The 22,292-nt window shown below is 40.6% G+C and overlaps 1 protein-coding gene across 1 annotated transcript in view; it reads right to left on the reverse strand.

Moving 5' to 3' along the window:
- Ccdc172 (coiled-coil domain containing 172) overlaps positions 1–20,489 on the reverse strand; it is a 143,768-nt gene extending 123,279 nt beyond the window's left edge. Inside the window, exons 1-4 of the mRNA XM_041661277.1 lie at positions 20,411–20,489; positions 20,132–20,217; positions 4,207–4,323; positions 2,737–2,902 (exon numbers count right to left, since the gene is read on the reverse strand). Of these exons, the coding sequence (XP_041517211.1) occupies positions 2,737–2,902; positions 4,207–4,323; positions 20,132–20,217; positions 20,411–20,489 (448 nt within the window). The remainder of the gene's footprint in view (positions 1–2,736; positions 2,903–4,206; positions 4,324–20,131; positions 20,218–20,410) is intronic.
- Between the last annotated feature and the right edge of the window lie 1,803 nt (positions 20,490–22,292).

Here is a 22,292-nt window from a genome sequence, read left to right on the forward strand (position 1 = left end):
CATGTAACAAATAGCATTACACAGATAACCAGCCATTTGGAAAAGGCTAAAGTTGAATTCCTAACTTCTTGCAGCAAAATAAATCCTAGATAGATGAGAACTACACATAGTAAAAGTGAAGCAGGAGGGCCAGCAGAAGTCACAGCAGGGAAAGGCTCCTGACTTTGATCTGGGGAGAACACAGTGGACAGAAGCCAGTTCCTGCACATTGTCCTTTGACCTCCCCACATGCCCTGCTCTACACATGCCCATTTGCAGACACACTTCACATATAAACATTAAATAAAGTGTAACTATAACTTTTAAAATGAAAAATGAACAGGAAAATAGCACAAGCGATTATGAAGAGCTAGTTCATATTCTGTGTCGGAGAAAATTTAAGTTGACTATAGAGGAGCAAAGACATATAGAAAAGGACAGGATAGTTACTGTAAAGGCAGTCTCTACTACCCCTCCCTATTATATTGTAGACATTGAGAGCAGAAGCAAGAGTATCAGGTACCATAGAGGCACCCCTATCATGTCTGAACTTCTGAGAGAAGACACAGTGTAAGGATTCTGATAGGATTTGTGATACCAGAAACATTTTTTTTCCTTTTTAATTTTAAAGAGAGTACCACACAACTCCATGAATTTGACAGTCATTAACCCTGTGAAGCCCATCCCCAGAAATAAGAACACACATTTCCATCAACACCAGAAGATCCCTTGTGACTCCTGATATCCATTTCCTCTAGGTTCACAGTGAGGAGTATATACAGCTCTGGTTTCCCGAGATCCTTCCATCGTGTCTACTGAAGTTTCACCATTTCATTATTGTGGACTATTCTGTTGCACAAATACATCACTTCCTAGTTGACATTTAAATCATGTGCAGTCTTCAGCTAGGAGTTAAACTTCCAAAAAATGTGTTTCAGACAGAGTTAATTTTTCGGAAGCATCTAGTTGTGGTGAATTGTATGATAAATGAATATTTAACTTTTCAGAAATTGCCAAGCAATTCCTTAAAGCAATTTTATCATTTATTTTTTTATTTTATTACAACCACATGGGTTTCAAATGTTCTTCATTTTTGTCAACTGACTTGGTCAATCTGTTTAATTTTGACTAAATGAATGCACAATGACAGCTTACTGTATTGTAGTTTGTATCTTCCTCATGACTAAAAATATTGAGTACCTTTCCTATGTATCCACTGGTCATCAGTACTATACTGTAAAGTTCAATTCTTCCCTTGCTATCCACTGGTCTTGTCGTCATCCCACTTTGAAGTTGTAAGAGTTCATTATTTTCTGAGTAACAGCCCATGTACATACATCACAAATGTTCTCTCCAACCCCACAGTCTGTCTTCACTTTCTTAAAGTTTCTTCAATTTAGTTTATTCCCAGCATGTATTTTTCGTTTTATGGTTCACATTTCTTGTTTTCCATAAAAGGGAAGAAACAATTAATACTATTTCTTAGTGTTTCAGCAGAAGTCAAAACAAAGTTTGATGTCTCACAAAAATTTGTAGTTACATCTTTTTCTTCTAGTGGAATTAACTTCAATAAGATTTGTCTGTGTGACAGTCTTTAAGAGAACTATTTCCATAATCCCAGTGATGCTAGCTAAAAATGTCAAAGAAGCCCTTGAATGCCTGTGGAGCGGAAGCAAGCTTGTAAAGGAGGAGCTGCAAGCACAAGACACTGTTGCCTCTCTAAAGTACTGCTGGAGAACACAGGAGGAGCCAACAAGAGCATAGTGACCACAACAGGACTGCCACAGGAGGGTGACCAAGTCCTAACCAGGGGGTACCCAGCATCTCTGTTGCTATACTTCAGAAGTACAGTGGGGCAATGGCATCCATGACTTTTCTCTTTCTGATCTCATCACAGCACACTGACCATCTGAGAAATTATTATTTGTAAATAATTATTATTTGCTTTACTGTGAGGTTTTCAGATTAAGAGGAAGTGTACTCAAGGTGAGTGGCAATCAAGGAGCCTCAACTAACTGTGCTTGATTCAAAGTAAGAGAAACCAAACTTCATGCTGAAATGAAGCCTCTGGGGCCTGGGACAGGTGTGTTTTTGACATTCCCCGTTTCTATGAGTATTAAAGTCCTGTTATTTTCCTACACAGCTCCTTCACTAACCACCGACAACTGCTTTAACTCATTATCTTACCACAGACTCCAACAACACGCATACAGATATTCCTGGGATGACCCTCTGTACCCTTACTTCCTACTTCATCCAGAGTTGATGAGAAAATGTGATTCACAGCAGCAGTTCTAACTCATCACATGGCGTGTACACTTATTTCTTACACCTTTAAGTTATATATCCCTGGGACCTAGAGACATTCACATCAGACAGATGATCAAATACTCAGTTCACAATGGGCTCCTGAAGGATTTGAAATATATATTGACCATGGCTGTATACATTCACTAATTAAAAGAGTTAACTGTGCAATGATGGAATTTATCTTAATACAGAGCTTACCTTCTGAAAAACACATTCATGCAAAATGACTCATTGTAAATGGACATGGTAGTGCACACTTGTAAACCTCAGCACTTGGAGAACTGAGACAGGATCATACCGAGTCTGAGGTCAGCCTGGGCTACACATTTAAGTTCTAAGCCAGTTTGTGCTGTATTGTGAGATCTTCTCTCACAAACAGACCAGGGAACAAGCAAACAACACTGCACATTCATTAACAACAGACTAGAGAGGTGCCTGTATCCATACCTCCTCTCAAAACATTTGCCTGCTTTTCCAAGTCAGCAATTTCCATCTTGATATTTTCTTTCATCAAAATATCTTTTTTCTTAGTTATTTCATACTCATCATTGAAGTCTGTAATTTCTTTAATAAACTTTTCCTCTTCCTCTGCTGCTTTTTTCTTTGTGGCCTCCTGAAAAGCAGAAATAAGTTACCAAATGTACACACTGGTTGCACTATCCTTCAGTGATTTAAAATACAAGAATTTGGAGTTATTAGCCAAAGTATCATCATCAGCTCTGTTTTCTGCATCACCAAAAACAGGCTGTGATGACCAAGAACATGTGTTTAAAGACGGGGTCTGTCATACAATATCTTCCATGTGGAAGTTTTATTCTTACAGATTTGGGAGAACTAGTGAGGTAGAAATGCTGACATTTATCATTATGCTTGTATCTGTGAATTTACTTTACAATCATATATGCTACTTTGTCAATATAATGTATATTCAGGTTGAGGAGTAATAGTGAAATGTGAAAATTACAACCTTTACTCAAAGGAACAATGCTGCTTTATAGGAAAACAAAAAACTGATTATCTGAAGGCAAATTATACAATAATCTCAAAGTTAGTTCAAAATAAGCTTTTATGTTGTAAATCAAACATCCACAGGGCACAAAAATATGAATTTAATCCTTTGGACAGTGCAAAAATCTAATTTCCTAACAGCATTAGAAACGTTAGTCTTTTGTATTTTTATTTTTTGGCTGAAGCACCAGCTGTGTGGAATAACTTTTAGAAGCTGGTCATGTCATGAACTGTATTTTGTTCTTACATATGTCTTACGTAAGTTTCCACTTATCTATTCATTGTGTGTACATATATATGCGTATGAGTGTGGACACGCATATTCTGTGGCACACATGTGCAGGGTAGAGCACAACTTGCAGGGCTCAGGTTTCTCCTCCTACCATGCTGCTGCTTACAGGGATTAAAGGGTCATCAGACTTGGTGGAAAGCCCCTTTGCCCTCTTGCTGGCCCAATTATATTTCTCTGAAAGGTCATCTTATGACTACTCACATCTCCAAACTGGCCTATACTCATAACTACTGCTCAGCATGTTGGCTTTGACATAAGATAAAAAGATAAACAATATTTTTCACCCACACCCATAAATATGCCTAAAAGTATAAACCTCTCTGTTTTTCAAGATCATTAAAACTGGGCCTCAACACCAGAGTAATTCAGAGCGGTGGTATTCTTTCTTTTAGGCTCATTACAACTGTAAATAATTTCTGAATTATATCTTTGTCAGCACAACTCTTTCAAACTGTGCTACTCTCCCAGTCAATTTCAAACAGCACTTGATATTTTTATTTGAACAGTACTGTCAGCTGATATGCATACAGATAATTTTCTCAAAGGAAAGATGTACGTATTTAGATGCCTTTGACACAGTTATTGACTTCGATGTTTCTAGATGGCTAGAGACTTACGAAGGCTTGGAGCAGCGTATCCCTTTGGTTTGTAATTTCACTGTGCTGTCTCTCTAACGCATTTTCATGGGTTTTCAAAAGCTCTAAGAGGAATGATTTTTCAGAAAACTGCTGAACCTTCAAAAGGAAAATACAGAAATCAGAATAAAGCAAATGAATACAAATTTTAGGGGCTCAGTTAACTGAACAGGTCTGCAAATGTAACATTTTCTGTAATATCTTTAAGAAGGAAAATTAAATTCCATTCAAAGCCTTCCTGTTCGCACTGTTAAAGGTGACTCGTAGCAGCGAGTTTACAGTGTCCTTCCCCAGCAGGACCACGGGCTCCTTGTGGGCACGGCTCGGCTCGTTTATTTTTCCTCACCACATTCAGCAGAACGCACAGATGAGTACTGAGGCCGTCTGACCGTATACATTGGAATCCACTTCTGGACAGTTGGCTCCAAGGAACAGGCTTGTGAGCCTAGCCTTTAATGGCTGAGCCATCTACCCAGCCCTGTCTCACGACTTATAATGAATCAATCACTTACTATGATCACTAAAAGATGGGATAAAATCTACAGCTCGAACCCAGTCTTGTGACTATAGCTATATGAAATAAGACATAAGTTTGGCTAAATATTCCAAATGTTATTTTGAGAATTCAGTCTTCTAATTTTACTTATTAACTCTGTGGGGGGTCTAATTTTCAGAGACTGCAGCAGGTGGATAGCAGTGTTTGCACTGGCAGGTTGCTGAGGCCAACAGAGTGAGATCCATCCCAGCCTCCTCTAGGCATTCAGCCAAAAGATTTCTCTCTATCTCTATCTCTATCTCTATCTCCTCTCTGTTTTTTGTTTTTTCGAGACAAGGTTTCTCTGCAAACAGCCCTGGCTTTCCTGGAACTCATTTTGTACACCAAGCAAGCACAGAAATCTTCCTGCCTCTGCCTCCCAAGGTCTGGGATTAAAGGCATGCGCCACCACTGCCTGGCCAAGAGATTTCTTACAAACAGGATCAGGGACCAACACTTCCCTCTTCTTCCCCACAAGAACTCACTTTTAAATTTTCATGCCCCATTTTATTTCAAAGATTAAATGATTTCATAAGCACTGATATTAGGTAGAAACTGTTGTTTAATTTGCACTTTTAAAACACCACCTTCTGAGACATGAATTGAATATAAGAATGAAAATCAGAGAAACAGATGCTGAAACAATTTTTCTACAGTGTTTGGTATGAGCCCTCATGAGAATGTATCACCTCCAGTTTAGGGCTGTTCACATCTCTACAGAGAAAAGAAAAATGATACAAATTCAACTGAAATTGCAGAAAGCAAGATTTATATTAACTTCCTCAAGGTGAGAGACAGGATGTGAAATCTCTGTCCCAGAAGATATTGAATAGTAAAGAGCCTGGAACAGTCTCTTCCAGAGGCAAAGGGTTGGCTTCAAAGACATTTTGAAATATTATAGCCACTAAGTCCTAGGAATACTGGCATTTTGAAAAAAATATCAGCAGTGAAATAGAAATGATCTTCCATTTATGTAAGACCATGTACAGCTGCCCCACCTACAGTCCTAGGTGCAGTTTCCATCATCCATATTTTAAGAAAGATGGAGACATAATTTGCATGACTGGAGGTATGGAGGTCACAATGAGAAGTGTCTTGTGTCTGCAATGCAGAACAGAAAATGTGTTTCCCAGACTTCTCCATTTGTTTAGTGTAAGAACATGACACTTCAGGGCTACTTCATGATTATTATACAGATGACAATAAAATAATGTCAACAAGTTTAAGATTTATAAAGGATATATAATTAATTAGGGGTACTTCCACGTCTGTGGTTATCAATTGGGAGTCCTGTAACAATAGCTGATTAGTTTTTGGATCAGAGAATTTTGAATGTTAACATTGGAGATACATAGAAAAGGCACTGATGAAGCAGCGTGTGGTTGTTAAAGACAAGAGAACAAGGAAAAGGAAGGGTCAGGAAGTAACACATTTGCTTCCATTGGGGCTCCCATTCTAGTAGTGGGACCAGGACAAAAAAAAAAAAAACTCATTTAGAGATCTGTCTCTTCTTCACCTGTACATGGTGAAGGACCAGGGGTGGTGAACAATCTGTTCAATTTACTGATACTAGGACTTTTAAAACAAGAATTTCCAAGGTGTTCTGTTGCTGTTGAGAGAAGGATCTCAGCTGGGACCCAGATATCATCACCACGCACAACTCATGCACAGCACAAACACAAGACACCTTGACCTGCCAGTTCTGATAGCAGGTGAGGTGGGGATGCGGATGCCATGTTCTTGAGAGTGCTTCATGCTGACCTGGGGTTGTCATAATTTGGGGGGGGGGACCTGAGAAAGTGGGGGTGCTGGCCAAATCCTGGTGTATCTAGCTATTTCACTTCACCGTCCAGGCTCTGTGGAACTGTCAGGCACTACCTGGATCTGCCAAAATGCTGTTTGGGGTGGATCCAAGTTGACTCCCTAGGGCTTAAAGCTCCTGATCCTTTTCCATCACCTCAGCATCACCTGGACATGTTTGGTCGTCCTGTGCCTCCAGATCTGCCAACAGATGGTAGTCCCACAACAATTGGTGATTAGGAATGGTCAGTGGGTCCAAAACAACATCCTAATGGGACCAAGGAGGTATAAACAATGACACAGTCCCCATGAGTGAGGCAGAGAAGAGACAGCACAGGCTACTCAGTGATTCAAACACAGAGCAGGGGCCAAGAGCTCTGAGCACAAGAGAGACACAGTCACCTGGTACCAGGACTTCAAGAAAAGCCAGAAGGCAAAGAGAGGACTGGGCTGAAGAAATGAAGCCTCACATCCAGGGCAATGGTCTGAGGCGGGTGACCCAACCAGAAACCCAGTTGCCAATACAGAATAAAAGGCAAAGTTGCTAGTGAATGAGAGGGCAGATTTGCTGCAGGTGGAAGATGGCTCTGCTGAGGGTGGAGCAGGTGGTTAGAGGCCCGGCATGAAGTGATTACCTTTCAGTGGGCTCTGCCTCTAAGCAAACATGCCACCGGCAACAGACTTAGTGTAAGAGGTTTACTGGGGGAGGAGAAAGTGGGAGAGTGAAAGGGGGACACCTCCTCCCATCTATCAGGACCTCTGGCAGAATGCTGCAAAGGCTCCATAAAACATCAGGAATAAAGTGCCAGGAAGCAGATTTTTGGTAGGCTTATTCCCCACGAGTGAGGCAGAACAAGATCCAAAGGCGTTTATCAAGCAGGGATAGAGTGAGAAAGACACAAGCAGCTTGGTGATTTGTCAATCAACTCAAGCCCAAAGGACTTGAGGGTCCGAGAAACAAGACAGGCAGGGGCCTCCCACGAGTCTTCCGGCAAAGGGCAGGGGCCAAGTGCTCTGATCCCGAGAGAGCCATGGTTGCCTGGTCACGAGGCTTAACAAGGCCAAAAGGTAAGACACCACGCTGGAGAGACTGGTCTTCACTCGTGGGAAATAGCCGGAGGTGGGGAAGGCAGAGGGGCTCACCAACCACGCCAGTGTTGAATGGAGGGACACAGTAATCCAGAGAAACGAAGCTGTCATATGTGGACCAGGTTTCTGGGTTGCAATGCACCTCAGACGGCTGGTGGGCAGGAGGAAGTGCCAGGAGAGCCTTTCCTGGTCAGGGAACCAATGTTGTAATTTAAAAAAACAAAACAAAACAGGAGCAAGAAGGAGACAGAGACAGAGAGAAAAAGATGGGAGATGAGAAAGGCCCACCTTTCACGAGGGAAAGTGGCAGTGTGCGCAGGAGGTGAATAAGTCGAGACTGCTCATCCGTTTCCCGGCACCAGGCCCAAAATAATCACACAGAAACTATATTAATTAAAATACTGCTTAGCCTATCAGCTCAGGCTTCTTATTAACTAACTCTTACATCTTAAAGTAACCCATTCCTATTATTTTATATTTTACCACAAGGCTCATGGTTTACAGGTAAGGTTTTTAGGGCAGGCATCTTTCTCCTTTAGCAGCTACATGGCGTCTGACTCTGCCTTCTTTTCTCCTTTATCTCTGCTTGGAATTCCCTCCTTGCTCTAGTCTGTGCTGCCATAGGCCCAAGGCAGTTCCTTTATTAACCACTGATAACAAAACATATTCAAAACACACAGAGGGGACTCCCACATCAGAGGTGCACTTAGTGGCTGCAGCTAAGGATGTAGGCTGTCAGAACCCTTAAGGGCAGGTCAGTACAGATGCCTGAATACTAACAGTAACTGCCTGGAGACTCCTTAGCTCTGCTTTACTACAAGGTAACAGCCGGGGAGGGATCTGATGGGAAGACACCTTAAAATACAAATTGCACTAAGAAATATTCCCAAACATAGCAAGTCTGAACTGAGGCACCAACATTCCCATGGCAGTTTGAGTCATTTAAAGTAAATAAAAGTTATAAAACTAAAGAAATTATTAACTCTGCCTCCTAAATTGCCCATGCTCTCAAGACCACTTACAAATATAACGAAAGGAGTGAGAAGTCCCTAATGCCAGGAATACCAGTTTCTCTTTCTCATCTCTATCTATCTTCTGACTGAAAATGAAAATATCTACATAAAGCCTTAATGGCGCAGTCTAGACTCAAATGGCCAAGCTGTGTCAGAAAATGTGCTGTTTTCGAGATGCTGAACTTGGGGCAGTACCACACCCTCGTTAGTTCTGTTTCTTCCTCCCCTACTATTCCCCTGGGCACGGAGGGGCTTGTCTGGTGACTGGGTCTGTGTTCGACAACGTGCCATGTGCGGCTCGTCACTGTCCTTGCTGCCTGCATGCCTCAGAAACTTCCCTACACAACTCAGAAACTGAAGTGACAAGAGCATTTTAGATTACCATTTGATCCAAGTAATGAGAGTCACTCCTCCCGCACCTGACACTGCTAGAAGCAGCTCAGCCTAGAACAAGCCGCACTGTGCTTGCTCCAAAAGCAAAAGGAGGCAACTTTTCATAAGAGACACAAGGAAGACACGCAGATCTCACGTCCCTAAAATCACACAAGGACAGAGGGAAAGCCTGGGGTTATGACAGCCTCGACAGGAAACATTTCAAAGGCCAGAGTGTATCAATGAGCAGACTGCAGCAGACATTAAGGCTTTAGCTTTTCTCTTTCTTTTTTTCCTTTGAAACAGGTTTCACTATGTATCCTTGAGTGGCCTCAAACTTGTAGAGATCCACGGACTCTGCCTCCCTAGCACTGAGATTCAAGGCGTCCGCCATCCCTTCGCCATCCGCCTTTTTACAAAGCAGGTGCATTTCCGAACCACAGTGTCCCAGCAGGACACGACAGTTCTAACGTGGGTCAGCATAGAAACCCTTGTCAGGTCTGCACATCACACCCATCGCTCTCCAACCCCCCACAATCTCTCTCATTCTCCCTTCTCTGACCTATTGTTTTCCCTGGCTATTCCTTAAGTGTGCCAGAACCACTTCCTCTACAGCTTTTGCACAGAATCGCCATTCACTCATCCTGGAAGTCTCTTCTCCAAGACCCTTCAGAATACCAGAAAAAGACATTGTTCCAATCTTGTAGTCACCGGCTTTCTCAAGACTGAAAAAAGTTCAGATGCAAATACATGAATAAATATTAAAATAAGTAGTGTCAAAGATTCTAACAACATAAAAATTACAAACTCTAATGAGAAAACTATACCATAAGCAAAGATTTAAATGGTAAAGGGTTGTTGTAAGAAGAGCGGCAGGGCTGCGTCCCCAGCACCCCGGCCGCCTGGCTAGCTTATGCCCCGAAATAACAACACACAAACTGTATTCATTTAAACACTGCTTGGCCCATTTCTATCTAGCCTCTTCTAGGCTAATTCTCACATATTAACTTAGCCCATTTCTAATCATCTGTGTAGCATCGCTAGGTGCGCTTACCAGGAAGATTCTAGCCTACGTCCATCGTGGGTTAGAGCTTCATCGCTTGTGCCCCCGAGAGCTGAGCTATGGCGTCTTTCTGAGGCATCTGCCCGGGAGAGCAGAGCATGGCGTCTCGGCTCCAGAGAGCAGAGTTGTCGAGTCTGAGCTCATTTCCTCTTCCTCCCAGCATTCTGTTCTGTTTACTCCACCCACCTATGTTTTAACCTATGAGGGCCAAGCAGTTTCTTTATTGCTTAACCAATGAAATCAACAGATTGATATATGACACTCCCACATCAAAGGGTAATAGGTATAGCATAAAAAATGGAATCTATAAGAAATTAAAATTCAAATTAAAACTTCAAAGGAAGCAATATTCTTATAACAACTTATTAATTTCAAGTATATAAATGATGATGTTTTGGCAATTTTCACTGGAATAATTCTGGGAGAATGTCTTAAAAGCTTTAAAAATATGTCTTTGTTGATACATCAATTTGAGTTGTGTTCTCCTAAAAAACAGCAGAAGTTACTAATACAGCAGTAAATACTATCAGTAGAAAATCAGCTAACTAAAATACAGCACAGTATTTATTAGAATACTATGCAGCTACAAAAATTGCTTTTGACCCTAAGTATAATAGAAAATTATTTGAGGAAAATAGGCAGGTATTAAGTAATGTTAAAAAAACGTATAAATCCAGGGTGCTGAAATAGGAGCGGCGGACTGTGTCCCGCCACCCGGCTAGCTTTACCCGAAATAATTACACGGAAACTGTATTCTTTTAAACATCACTTGGCCCATTTCTATCTAGCCTCTTCTAGGCTAGCTCTTGCACCTGGACTAGCCCATTTCTAATAATCTGCTGTAGCCCACGAGCTGGCTTACCAGGAAAGATCTTAACCTGCATCTGCCTGGAGTGGGAGAATAATGGCAACTCCTTGACTCAGCTTCTTTCTCCCAGCCTTCTGTTCTGTTTACTCTTCCCACCTATGTTTTAACCTATGAGGGCCAAAGCAGTTTCTTTATTGCTTAACCAATGAAATCAACAGATTGATATATGACACTCCCACATCACCAGGGGTCTGGAGAGATGTTTCAGAAGCTTAAAGTTGTTGGAGGAGGGTGCCACTTGTTGGTTCCTAGCCGCTTAGCCCCAAAATAAGCACTCAGAAAACAATATTATCTGCAATACTCTTTGGCCAATAGCTTAAGCGTATTTCTGGCTAAACTCGTATCCTAAACTAACCCATCTCTATTATTCTGTTTATCGCCTCGTGGCTATGGTTTACCAGCTAAAGTTCCCAGTGTCTGTCTCCGGAGAATCCATAGCTTCTCCCTGACTCCGTCCTTTTTTCTCCCAGCATTCAGCCTAGCTTGTCCTGCCTACCTAAGTTTTGCCTTGCTATAGGTCCAAAACAGTTTCTTTATTCATTAATGGTAATCACAGCACACAGAGGGGCTCCCACAGCATAAATACTGTTCTTGCAGTAGACCTGATTTCAGTTCCTAGAACCCACACTCCTCTTGCCTATTTCCAAGTTTTTGATAATTCTCATGACAAGCATGATAAGGCTTTCTTTGAAGAATTATACGAAAAACTAATTTTGTTCCATGAGAAGCTCAGAAGTCTTGAGTTTACAGTTAGCATTAGAGAACTGAAGTCATTATAAAGAAAGGTATCACAGGCTGAAGAGATAGCTGCATTCCCAGCACAGAAGTCAGGCTGCTCACGTCCACTGATTACTGCAGCTCCACTCTGGGTGCCTTCTTCTGGTCTCCACAGCAATACACACATGCATGCATACACAAACAGACAGACAAATGATGGTATCGTAATTTATTTACCAATCACAGTGTGACTTAGAGGTTGTACAGTGAATGTTTTATGAATGACTGTAGATTCTCAGGAGATTTGAAAATCATAATTTTTCTAAACTCATAGATCATAAGCAAATCTGAAAGGGTCTTCTTCAGTGCTGTAGCTCATGGGGCTGCAAACTCAAATTGAGTCTAACATTTTCTCAAATTGAAGCACAACTTTAAAGTATTTTCCTCCTAGTTCAAGGAGATCATTTTTCTGTTCAAACCATGGCTGATGCTTGATATATAATTCATTTAGATACTTCTTTTGAAAATAGGAGTGGTAGCAGAATCCTGGGTTTTACAATCAGGAACAGCCGAGTGGATTTTCTACTCTATGGACACAAGCTACTAAGCATTCCACTTGGATGGTTTACAATCCACTGCATCAGAAGAGCTAATGTACATGTTGTTACAGTCTGATCTAAACTGTTATTCTAAATATTCTTTGGATTTTTCCAAGTCATGAAGACAGCACTAAGAAGAAGTCCAATAAATGCTATATATGATATTTTCTTTAATTTGAAGGCAATAATTTTAGTTCTGTGACCATAAAAAGGAGATGTAACATTATAGAGGCCAGGCCTACTCACAGAAGAACCAGTCACAAGCATTTATCAGGTACTGTGTGCGTGTGTGTGTGTGTGTGTGTGTGTGTGATATTTATCAGGTGCCCTTGTCAAAAATGAGTATTCCAAATTGTTAACTAGCACCTAGAAGGGTCTTCAGTCAGTGTCATTTAGGAATCAAAAATAAAATCCACAATAAAGCACCACACTACGCATGCAGGAATAGAGTTTTTTGAAAACCCAGTGAAGTAGAAAGTAGCAAGTGCTGACAAGGACAGAGACATGGAGCCCTCACACACACACTGGTATAAATGCAGAAGTGTGTAGTTGATGTGAAAACCATCTCACATTTCCTGAAGGAAAAATATATCAAATAGGAAACAGTCCAAAGGTCCCATATGCCCTACCAATTCCACTCCTAGATGGAGTACTAAAAAAGATTTGAAAATATATGTTTACTCAAATACTTGTGAACAAATATTCATAGCAATGCTATTCAAAACAACAAAATAATCTGAATGGTCACTGATAAACACACAAAATAGTGTGTGGACATAAGGAACATTATTCACCCACAAAAGGGAAACGAATACCATTGATCATGCTATAGCATGGATGAGTCTAGAAATACTGTATAAGACACAGGTAAGTCACAGAATGTTACTACTGTGCACCTACACCTGTACAGCATGTCCACAGGCAACAGAGGTGGACGGCTTAGGATGTGGGGCTGGTGACCCCTGGGAGCTTAGGGACTATGCGGTGAGACACAGGTGAGTCACAAAATGTGCACCTATATCTGAACACCATTTCCACAGGCAACAGAAGTTCATGGCCTAGGATGCAGGGCTGGTGAGCTTTGGGAGCTTAGGGACTATGCAGTGGCTGCTAACAGACGCAGTGCTTTTTTCTGGGAAGATGAAAATGTTCTACAATCAATGACCACAGTACAACCTTGTGAAAAGATTATAAATCACTGCTTTCTAACTTTAAGGGATGTAATTTTTTTTTTGTAAAGTGACCTAGCAGCTGTGTTCTCACCCTCGTCTTAAGAAAAAAGATCATCACAAAAGCTTCAGTGCCCTGTACACCCTTCCCTGATTACAGCTATCTGCCACCCCTAACAGGGACAATCACTGTCTTGATGTGCTATTTATCATCCCATGAATGTCATTATACGTTAACTATATTTACATACCCTCACAGGACAGACTTGTGCTCCATACATTTGATGCTCTTGCACTTACATAGCTTCTGTGGGTTGCTTTTTAGCATCTTATGTTTTGAAGATGAATTATTTTCAAGTTATTGTTTATTTTTTATTGATTTTATTGACCTATATATTTCTTCTCTGCTCCCCTCCTTCTCTTTCCCCTGCCATTCTGTCTCCCATGATTCCCATGCTCTCAATTTACTCAGGAGATCTTGTCTTTTGCAAAGTCCCATGTAGTTTAGATCTATGTAAGTCTCTCTTAGGGTCCTCATTGTTGTCTAGGTTCTCTGGGATTGTAAACTGTACACTGGTTTTTCTTTGCCTTATGTCTAAAAGTCACTTATGAGTGAGCACATATGATATTTGTCTTTCTAGGTCTGGGTTACCTCACTCAATATGATGTTTTCTACATCCATCCATTTGCCCGCAAATTTCAAGATGTCATTTATTTTTCTACTATGTAGTAATCCATTGTATAAATGTACCACATTTTCCTTATCCACTCTTCGGTTGAGGTGCATTTAGGTTGTTTGCAGGTTCTGGCTATGACAAACAATGTTGCTATGAACATATCTGAGCACATGTCCTTGTGGTACAATTGAACATCCTTTTGGTATATACCCAAAAGTGTATTGCTGGATCTTGAGGAAGGTTGTTTCTTAATTTTCTGAGAAATCACCATACTGAAATCCAAAGAGGCTGTATGGGTTTACACTCCCAACAGAAATGTTAACTAACACCTGACACCTGGGATTGAGAAGCTATTATTCCTTGCAATAGGAACCTAGTTTGTCTTTGATCCCGTTTTGGGGCTTTCTCCAGGCATCCCAAACTACCACTAATCTTTATTAAAAAAAAAAAAAGTCCACTTTATATCCTGAAAGGCTTTAAAGGTATTCACGTAGAGTGATTCATCCTTAGCTAAGAGACAATGTGGGGCAAGAGGCTGAGACAGTGGATCGATCTGCAGGAGAGCCTGCTTGCTGGTTTCTGACCGCCCCGCTGCTTAGCCCCAAAACAATCACACAGAAACTGTATTAATTAAAACACTGCTTGGCCCCTTAGCCTAGCTTCTTATTGGCTAACTCTTATATTAGTTTAACCCATTTCTATGAATTTGTATATCACCATGTGGCAGTGGTTTACCAGCAAAGATTCTAACTAGTGTCTGTCTCAGGCAGAGGATCAATGTCAGAGATAAGCCAATTTGTAACGGGAAGGCCACTTATTTGTCCCAGGTGTCCAGAACCAAAATAATCACATAGAAACTGTATTAATTAAATCTCTGCTTGGCCCATTAGCGCTAACTTCTTATTGGCTCTTACATATTAGTTTAACCCATTTCTATTAATCTGTATATCACCACGAGGTCCTGGCCTACCAACAAAGTCTCAGCACATCTATCTCCGGTGGTGGGTCCATGGCATCTCGCTGATTCAGTCCTTCTTCCTCCCAGCATTCAGTTCTGTCTTCCCTGCCTACCTACGTTCTGCCCTATCAACTGGCCAAGACAGTTTTTTATTCATAAATGAAAGCAACACATGGAAAAAAGAACCTCCTACACCATGGATTATCAAGGGCTCAAGGACAGCCTAGGATAGATGCAGATTTAAAGGCCAACCCCAGGTATAGATTGAGATCCTACCTATTAAACCAAACAAAATCCCAGACTCCCCTGCCAATGCTGAATACTAAATTCTGACCCTTGCGCTGCAGGTTGAAATGTTTGAGGACTTTCCTCCTAAAACCCTCAAACACTGGGCTGCACAGCAGAGCAGCAACTACTGGTCTCCATCCTTCTCCCTCCAAGCTTCAGGAACACTGTCGAGGACCAGAGCAGCGCTCTGGAAGGATGCATGGAACAGAGAAGGATGGTGACAACAAATACAGAACAAGAACAAGCTAATAATTGATCTTTAATAAATGGTCTGTAACACCCTTTCGGACCTCTAGCACATGTGCAAACAACAACAACTATTGTTCAGTGAGCCCACAAAAGCAAGGTTTTTGCTATTGGTGGCCTGATGCAAGGACAGCTGAGAAAGTCATGAATCTCCACTTACATGAGCCAGCAACACCCTATTGTTTTTTCAGCAGAATCTCTGTTGTGCAATGAGCTAACAAGAGTCTTCTTTCATCCATGTCTTTAAGTAAATTTTATCAATTAAAAAAGTATTAGCAGGCCGGGCGGTGGTGGCGCACGCCTTTAATCCCAGCACTCGGGAGGCAGAGGCAGGCGGATCTCTGTGAGTTCGGGGCCAGCCTGGACTCCAAGAGCTAGTTCCAGGACAGGAACCAAAAGCTACAGAGAAACCCTGTCTCGAAAAATTAAATAAATAAATAAATAAATAAATAAACAAACAAATAAATAAAAGTATAAGCAGTATAAGATAAAACATTTTCTTTAATACACATTTTTTTTTGATTTTTCGAGACAGGGTTTCTCCGTAGCTTTTGGTTCCTGTCCTGGAACTAGCTCTTGTAGACCAGGCTGGCCTCGAACTCACAGAGATCCGCCTGCCTCTGCCTCCCGAGTGCTGGGATTAAAGGCATGCACCACCACCGCCCGGCTAATGCACAATTTTTAAAAGAAAACAAATCACCTCAACTAAAACCTGTTTTAATATTATAAATTGATATTAACGTATCATATAATATATAATAATTTATGGCTTTTTCTTTCCTTGATTTAATAATTCAGAACCAAAAGATGACTTCTCAAGTTCTTAGAGAGTGACTGACCTTACCAATTAGATGGCAGAGACATATAAAAATATAACTGGAGCCATTTTATTACTTCATTCTAATATATTCTCTTTAGAATTCATAAAACATTATTTTATTGTTCTTAAGGTGTTTCTGCATACCTACAAGTAACATTCAGACCAATCAGGTTACTTTTAGGAATACAAATGTACCTACATATACATACAAGCATGCAATAAAAGAGTAGACCATGATTTTGGAGGAGAGTAGGGAGGCTTATGGGATGGTTAGAAGGGAGAAAGGAGAGGTGAGAATGTTGTTTATATTATAATCACAAAATTAAAAAAGAAAAATATATTTATCCAGCAAAATATGGCAAATATGATAATTCGTCTAATCCTTTCCTCCATTTACCTATCTCACAGGAGTATGGAGAAGTATTGGGTTTTATATGTTTATAAAAACTACCCAAACTATAATTACATGCCATTTTTTACACATAAGAAACTCAATGGGTTGCTTCTAAGAATTTACGCTAGTTCTCTAAGCATTAATTTTAGTTCCTCTGACATCCACACTACAAACTCTTCCACTGACCAGTGGAACTTTAGGCAGACCAGTGAACGTTAAGGCAACCACAGCATTCTCCCAGCTTCTGCTTTCACATACTAAGCGTAACTGGGCATACTGTAGCTGCCCAACTCACTCATACAACCTGAGACTTTTAAAAGATTCATCCAGTCCTGAAAGGCAAATGCTATCATTCAAGTTCTAATTACATGCTACCTAGGTTCCATAGATTAGGGGAAAAAAGAATACTATACTTCTGAATATATTTTTGACCACATGCAATTTCCTAAATAAATGACCAAATAGTTTCTAAATATACAAATATACAAGAGCTAAAGTATTGCTCCAGTGAGGTCATGTTCTAGCTTCTCTTCATGCTGTTTCTGTTTGATAAATGGGTCAATAAGCACCAAGTCAAATATTCAAGTAAATGTATTTCCATTGTTATTGGCAGACATATAATTAACTCTGATTAAAAAAGAAACAGAGAATCAATTTATGATTACTACTTTAGCTCTTCCCATTATTCATTTACATTATAATCTTAATTCCACTTTAAAAATCTTTATATATATATATATATATATACACCATCTTGACTCTAATTATAAATCAAATTACCTCAACTACAAGTTAATTTTGTATGAACTGTGACCCTCTTATGCTAGTTTTATTAGTAAGATACAATTAGATTATTACCCATGTATATGAGCTGATTAAAAAGCAATGGACATTTATAAGCCTAAATTAATTAGTAATTTCAATGAATGCTTTTAAACAATATTAGAGATTTGCTGTGTTTTCTCTGGCACAAACAATTAAATCAACATTTTCTTTAAGTGTGTGTAGATGTTAACACCACATTTCCATTATCAGGTAAAACAGGTAGCTAACAAAGAAAGTATTACAAAGAATAATAATTTGTCTTACAAAAGAAACATTACAAAGGAAAAAACATTTAAAATAAAATATTTACTATCTGCTGTCAGGACAGTATCTTCACCAATCCCAGAAAAAAATGCACTTTATGCAAAAACTTACAGAGGTGACCTTTAAAGAATATTGCCCCTAATGCAAAGCTTCAGACGCATTACTACATGTCATGAAAGAATGATCAGGATGAGCTCAAGAATCTGTTTTAATAGAGTTATATTTTCCTTAACCAATTGTGTCTTTTGTGGTAGTTATTTTGGTTTTATATTATATGTTACAGACAGGTCGTTTCAACACTCAGCTTCTTCACCTACAAAAGTGGAATGATGGTTCCTCCTCTCAGCGTGACTGCCAGAACTAAAGGAGTCAATGTGGTCTTTGGACAGTACCCAGGACATGAGCACTATTAGCAGGCAAGAGCAGGGAGTATGGAGGTGGTGATGTCTGTCTGTCTGTCTTTCTCTCTTGTCTCTCTTTCTCTCTGTGACCTTTTCCTTCATTGGCTTCTATTTGCCAACTTTCAAATTATCTTAATTTTCTTCAAGGAAAAGACAGCTACATCATGACACTCCATGTTTTGCCCATCCCACCAGCTTTGGGCATTGTCACTGCGGGCTACTTTCTCTCTCATTATAGGAAAACAAGAGCTAAGGGCTCAATGAATAATAGCCCCAAATTATATTTTCAAAGACAGTCTCTTCTAGTTGAAAGGGGAGGCAAGGACAGACTGATGGGTGGTGCAGTACACACAGTTAGGAGGAACGCATCCAGGTATTCTACTGCACAGCATGGTGACTATAGCTAATAACATACACTAAAAGATTCAAAGATATGTAATGTTTTCACCACAAAGAGAAGATAAATGTTGGCATACACACATTAACCTGGATTTGAGCATTATAAAATGTATGTAAAAAACACATGGACCCACAAACATGTACAAATTTGTGAAATTACTTTTACACTCTTAGTAAAGAACACACTCACATACAATGTTTTTTAAGCAAGAAACACAAGGAGAATAAAGGTGGATAAGAAAAATAAATCTAAAAATGTTCTTCTCAAAGACTGAAATCATGAGTCTGTGCTGATGATTGGTAGAGGAATTTTACATAGCTATCCAGGGAGGACTTTATGATGTATGAGCAGGATGGGGAAAGAAGAATGGATACTCACTGGGGGATGAAGCCTCCAGAATTACATTATTCACAGAAAACTTAAAATTCCTCACAATTGTAAACTAAATTAGAGTGATCATTTACAAATTTATATTTAATTTACATATAAATTTATATTCAGTATGTAAGAAAATGAATATTTTATAGACAAAAGTATAGTAACTATGTAAACAGACTAAGCACACTGCTTGCATAGTTAATCTTTAAGTGTTGGAACACTATCTGTGTCCTCCTACCCAGAGTGTGGCCACCATGTGGTCTCACCATCTTCACTGTCTGTCCCCATCTTCGTGATCAGGGTGCAAAGAGCCCCTAAAAGCACTTTTATTGCCCCTCTCTGGTCAAATCCAGAATCACTTTCCTCCTACTGTATGCACCAGCCCTCGGCTGGGGTCTAGAGTCCTCCCTCAATGTTCCTGGGGCATATCTGGCCCCTCCCTTTGCTACAAGGTTTCTTCTACTACATCCCTTTGCTTCCCCGAAATTCTACCCAGAGCTCAGAATCTTTCCTGAAGCTAGCAGATTCTCTTGGTTCAATTTTTTTAAAACCCAGGACTTTACAAAGGCATCAGAAGGAGAAATGAGAGCGAGAAAAGGATACTTTTAGATGAGGCATGTCCAAAAATGTGGTAGTGAACTGAGAAGCAGAAAGCCAATGCGCATTGAAAGATACACACAATCCATTACATCCACACAGCATACTTAAATTATTTAGCATTTAAAGTTTATATGCTGTACTAACTACTTATTGAACAATTATTCTTTCAACGACATTGTGTTCTCTTATAAACATTAACCATCACACAAAATGGACAATGAATTCATTATTTAAGGCTGGCTTCCTTGGGGCCACTTCCTATTAAAAACTAAAGATACCGCCGGATTCAGAACATTAAATATTAGACAACGCAGAATTAGAGTATCTATTTCTCGAGTTTCCTGGCTGAAGGGTAAGTAAACAGTGACAGTTTCCCACAGCCAAGATCAGATCTTCTCAAGCACTAATTAGCACGCTCTACGCATCCTTACCTTGGATTCCAACTTGACTTTCTCTTCATTGAGATCCTCTGTCGCTTTCTTAATCCTCCCACGACATCTGGTAATTTCTGACCTCACTGCAACACACACGCGCGCACGAAATCTTAACTCGCATGCACCTTGAGTCTCAAGTCTCCATCTCAGAAGCAGTTGGCATGTGACTTTTCAACTGTCGTTCCCTCCAGACTGCAAACTCCCCTCCTTGACCTCCCCCCCCTCCTCTGCTCCTACACCCCGCTCCAGAAGGCCCCATAGGGCAGGACCCCTGACCTTCCCGCAGCGCCCTGCGGCTCTCCTCCGCCTGGTGCTCAGTGAAGATGATGTGCTCAAACAATGACTCCAGACTCATCTCGGCGGCTCCTGCGGATCCTTCCTGCGCCTTTAAATATTTTATACAGGAGCCTGAGGATCCTGGAAAACACAAGCAAGAAGGCTTCCAGGGCAGTGCCCAGCTGGGCTGCCCGCAGCACCCACGCCTGCGCAGGCCGGGCTAGCAGGGCAGAGGCCAGGGCCTTGGCCTTGCTCCTCAGTCCTCTCCGCCATGCCCTGAGGGTTTCCAGCCTTGCCTGTGTCTGTGGTGGACGCAGCTGCCCCGAGAAGCCAAGGGGGAGGGCAGCAGCCTCTGGGGGGCGAAACTTCCCGCTCCTCTCCAGGGAGCTTCCCCTTGGGTGTGCTGGCCTCGTGCTGGCCTCGTGAGAACCGGACCTGGGAGGAGAAGCCTCGTGCTGGACTCGCGAGAACTGGACCTGGGAAGAAAAGGCATCGTGCTGGCCTCTTTGCTATTCTCGCGAGAACTGGACCCTGGAGGAGAAGCCTCATGCTGGCCTCGTGCTGACCTCGCGAGAACTAAACTCAGTAGGAGAAGGCCTCGTGCTGGCCTCTTGAGAACTGGACCCAGGAGGAGAAGCCTCGTGCTGGTCTCGCGAGAAGTGAACTACAGGAGCCCCGTGGAACCATTCTGCGCTCAGGGGTTTGGACCTTTGGTAGAGCTGGGAAGCCCAGTGTGCAAGTCACAGACACCGGTGTTATAAAGTGCAAAGGACCCGGGGTTTTAAATATCAACTTCTGCAAAGTCTCACCCTCGGAGGCTAGCAAAGACTCCTACAGGTGTACAATGTCTGACATTCCCCCTTAATCATCCTTTGTAATCAGGGCATCATCTTTTTTGTCTCCTCCGAAATTAATCCTTGCCTTTTGTAATCAAACCTTGGTAATATTAACGCTTCAATACCTGCACAATGTGTGTCAGAGACCAAAATGGTTGCTAATTAAAGCTTAAGTGTGAAAGGCACCTTTGGGGCTTTTGAGTGAGATTTTTTTTTTAATTAAAAAAAATGTTTTCAGTTTTGGTAGGTCAAAATATTGACATTGTGATAAACATTTGACTTTATTGTGAATGTAAAATTGACAATGGCTAGACTTTTTTAAAAAGTAACTTCTATTTCTAATTGCTTAAAATTAAGCAAAATGAGGTAAACGCAAATTTTGTCACATCCAATAGACTTAATTAATAGCCCATTAATACCTTAATATAATCAGTTATAAATTTTAACTAATTCTGAATTTCTACCTTAATTTTCATTAAGTCGTGTCTGCATGAAATTTAACATTTAAACTAACAGAATACATATTGAAAACCGTAATGAATTGGAAAAGAATTGCTCAGAGCTATTCAGAACAAATAGTGATGAAAACTTACAAGCCTTTTGGATAACCCTTCTTACCAAGCATTTTTGTATTTACAACCTTCAAGTCTCAGGAATAAGGAGTAATAATCTTATTTCGTTACTTATGTAATATCCAACCACATAATGGTTAATATATAATTCCATTATATACTCGATATTATTTATCTTCTAAGTGCTCTGTTTCTGAGCTCTCTCAGTCCATTTCAGATGACTTTTGTCATTCATTTTCTAGTTTACTTCTGGAGACAGACATAAAATATTCCAATAAAAAATGAGTTTAATAAACTAGTTATCTTGATGTGTGTCAATTCTTTTAATCAAGGTGCTCATTCTGTTTTTGTTACTAAAGGACAGAGACCTAAGTAACTTGTCCATAGTCAGGTATGATACCTGCGATAGAGACAATTCAGCACTCGGATCCTGTTCCCTGCCTCATGAAGAGGCACACTTTGTATATGAAGGCA

This window comes from Microtus oregoni, unplaced genomic scaffold, assembly GCF_018167655.1.
Source record: "Microtus oregoni isolate MIOR12 unplaced genomic scaffold, Mior012 000012F_ref0000307, whole genome shotgun sequence".
Lineage (NCBI taxonomy): Eukaryota > Metazoa > Chordata > Mammalia > Rodentia > Cricetidae > Microtus > Microtus oregoni.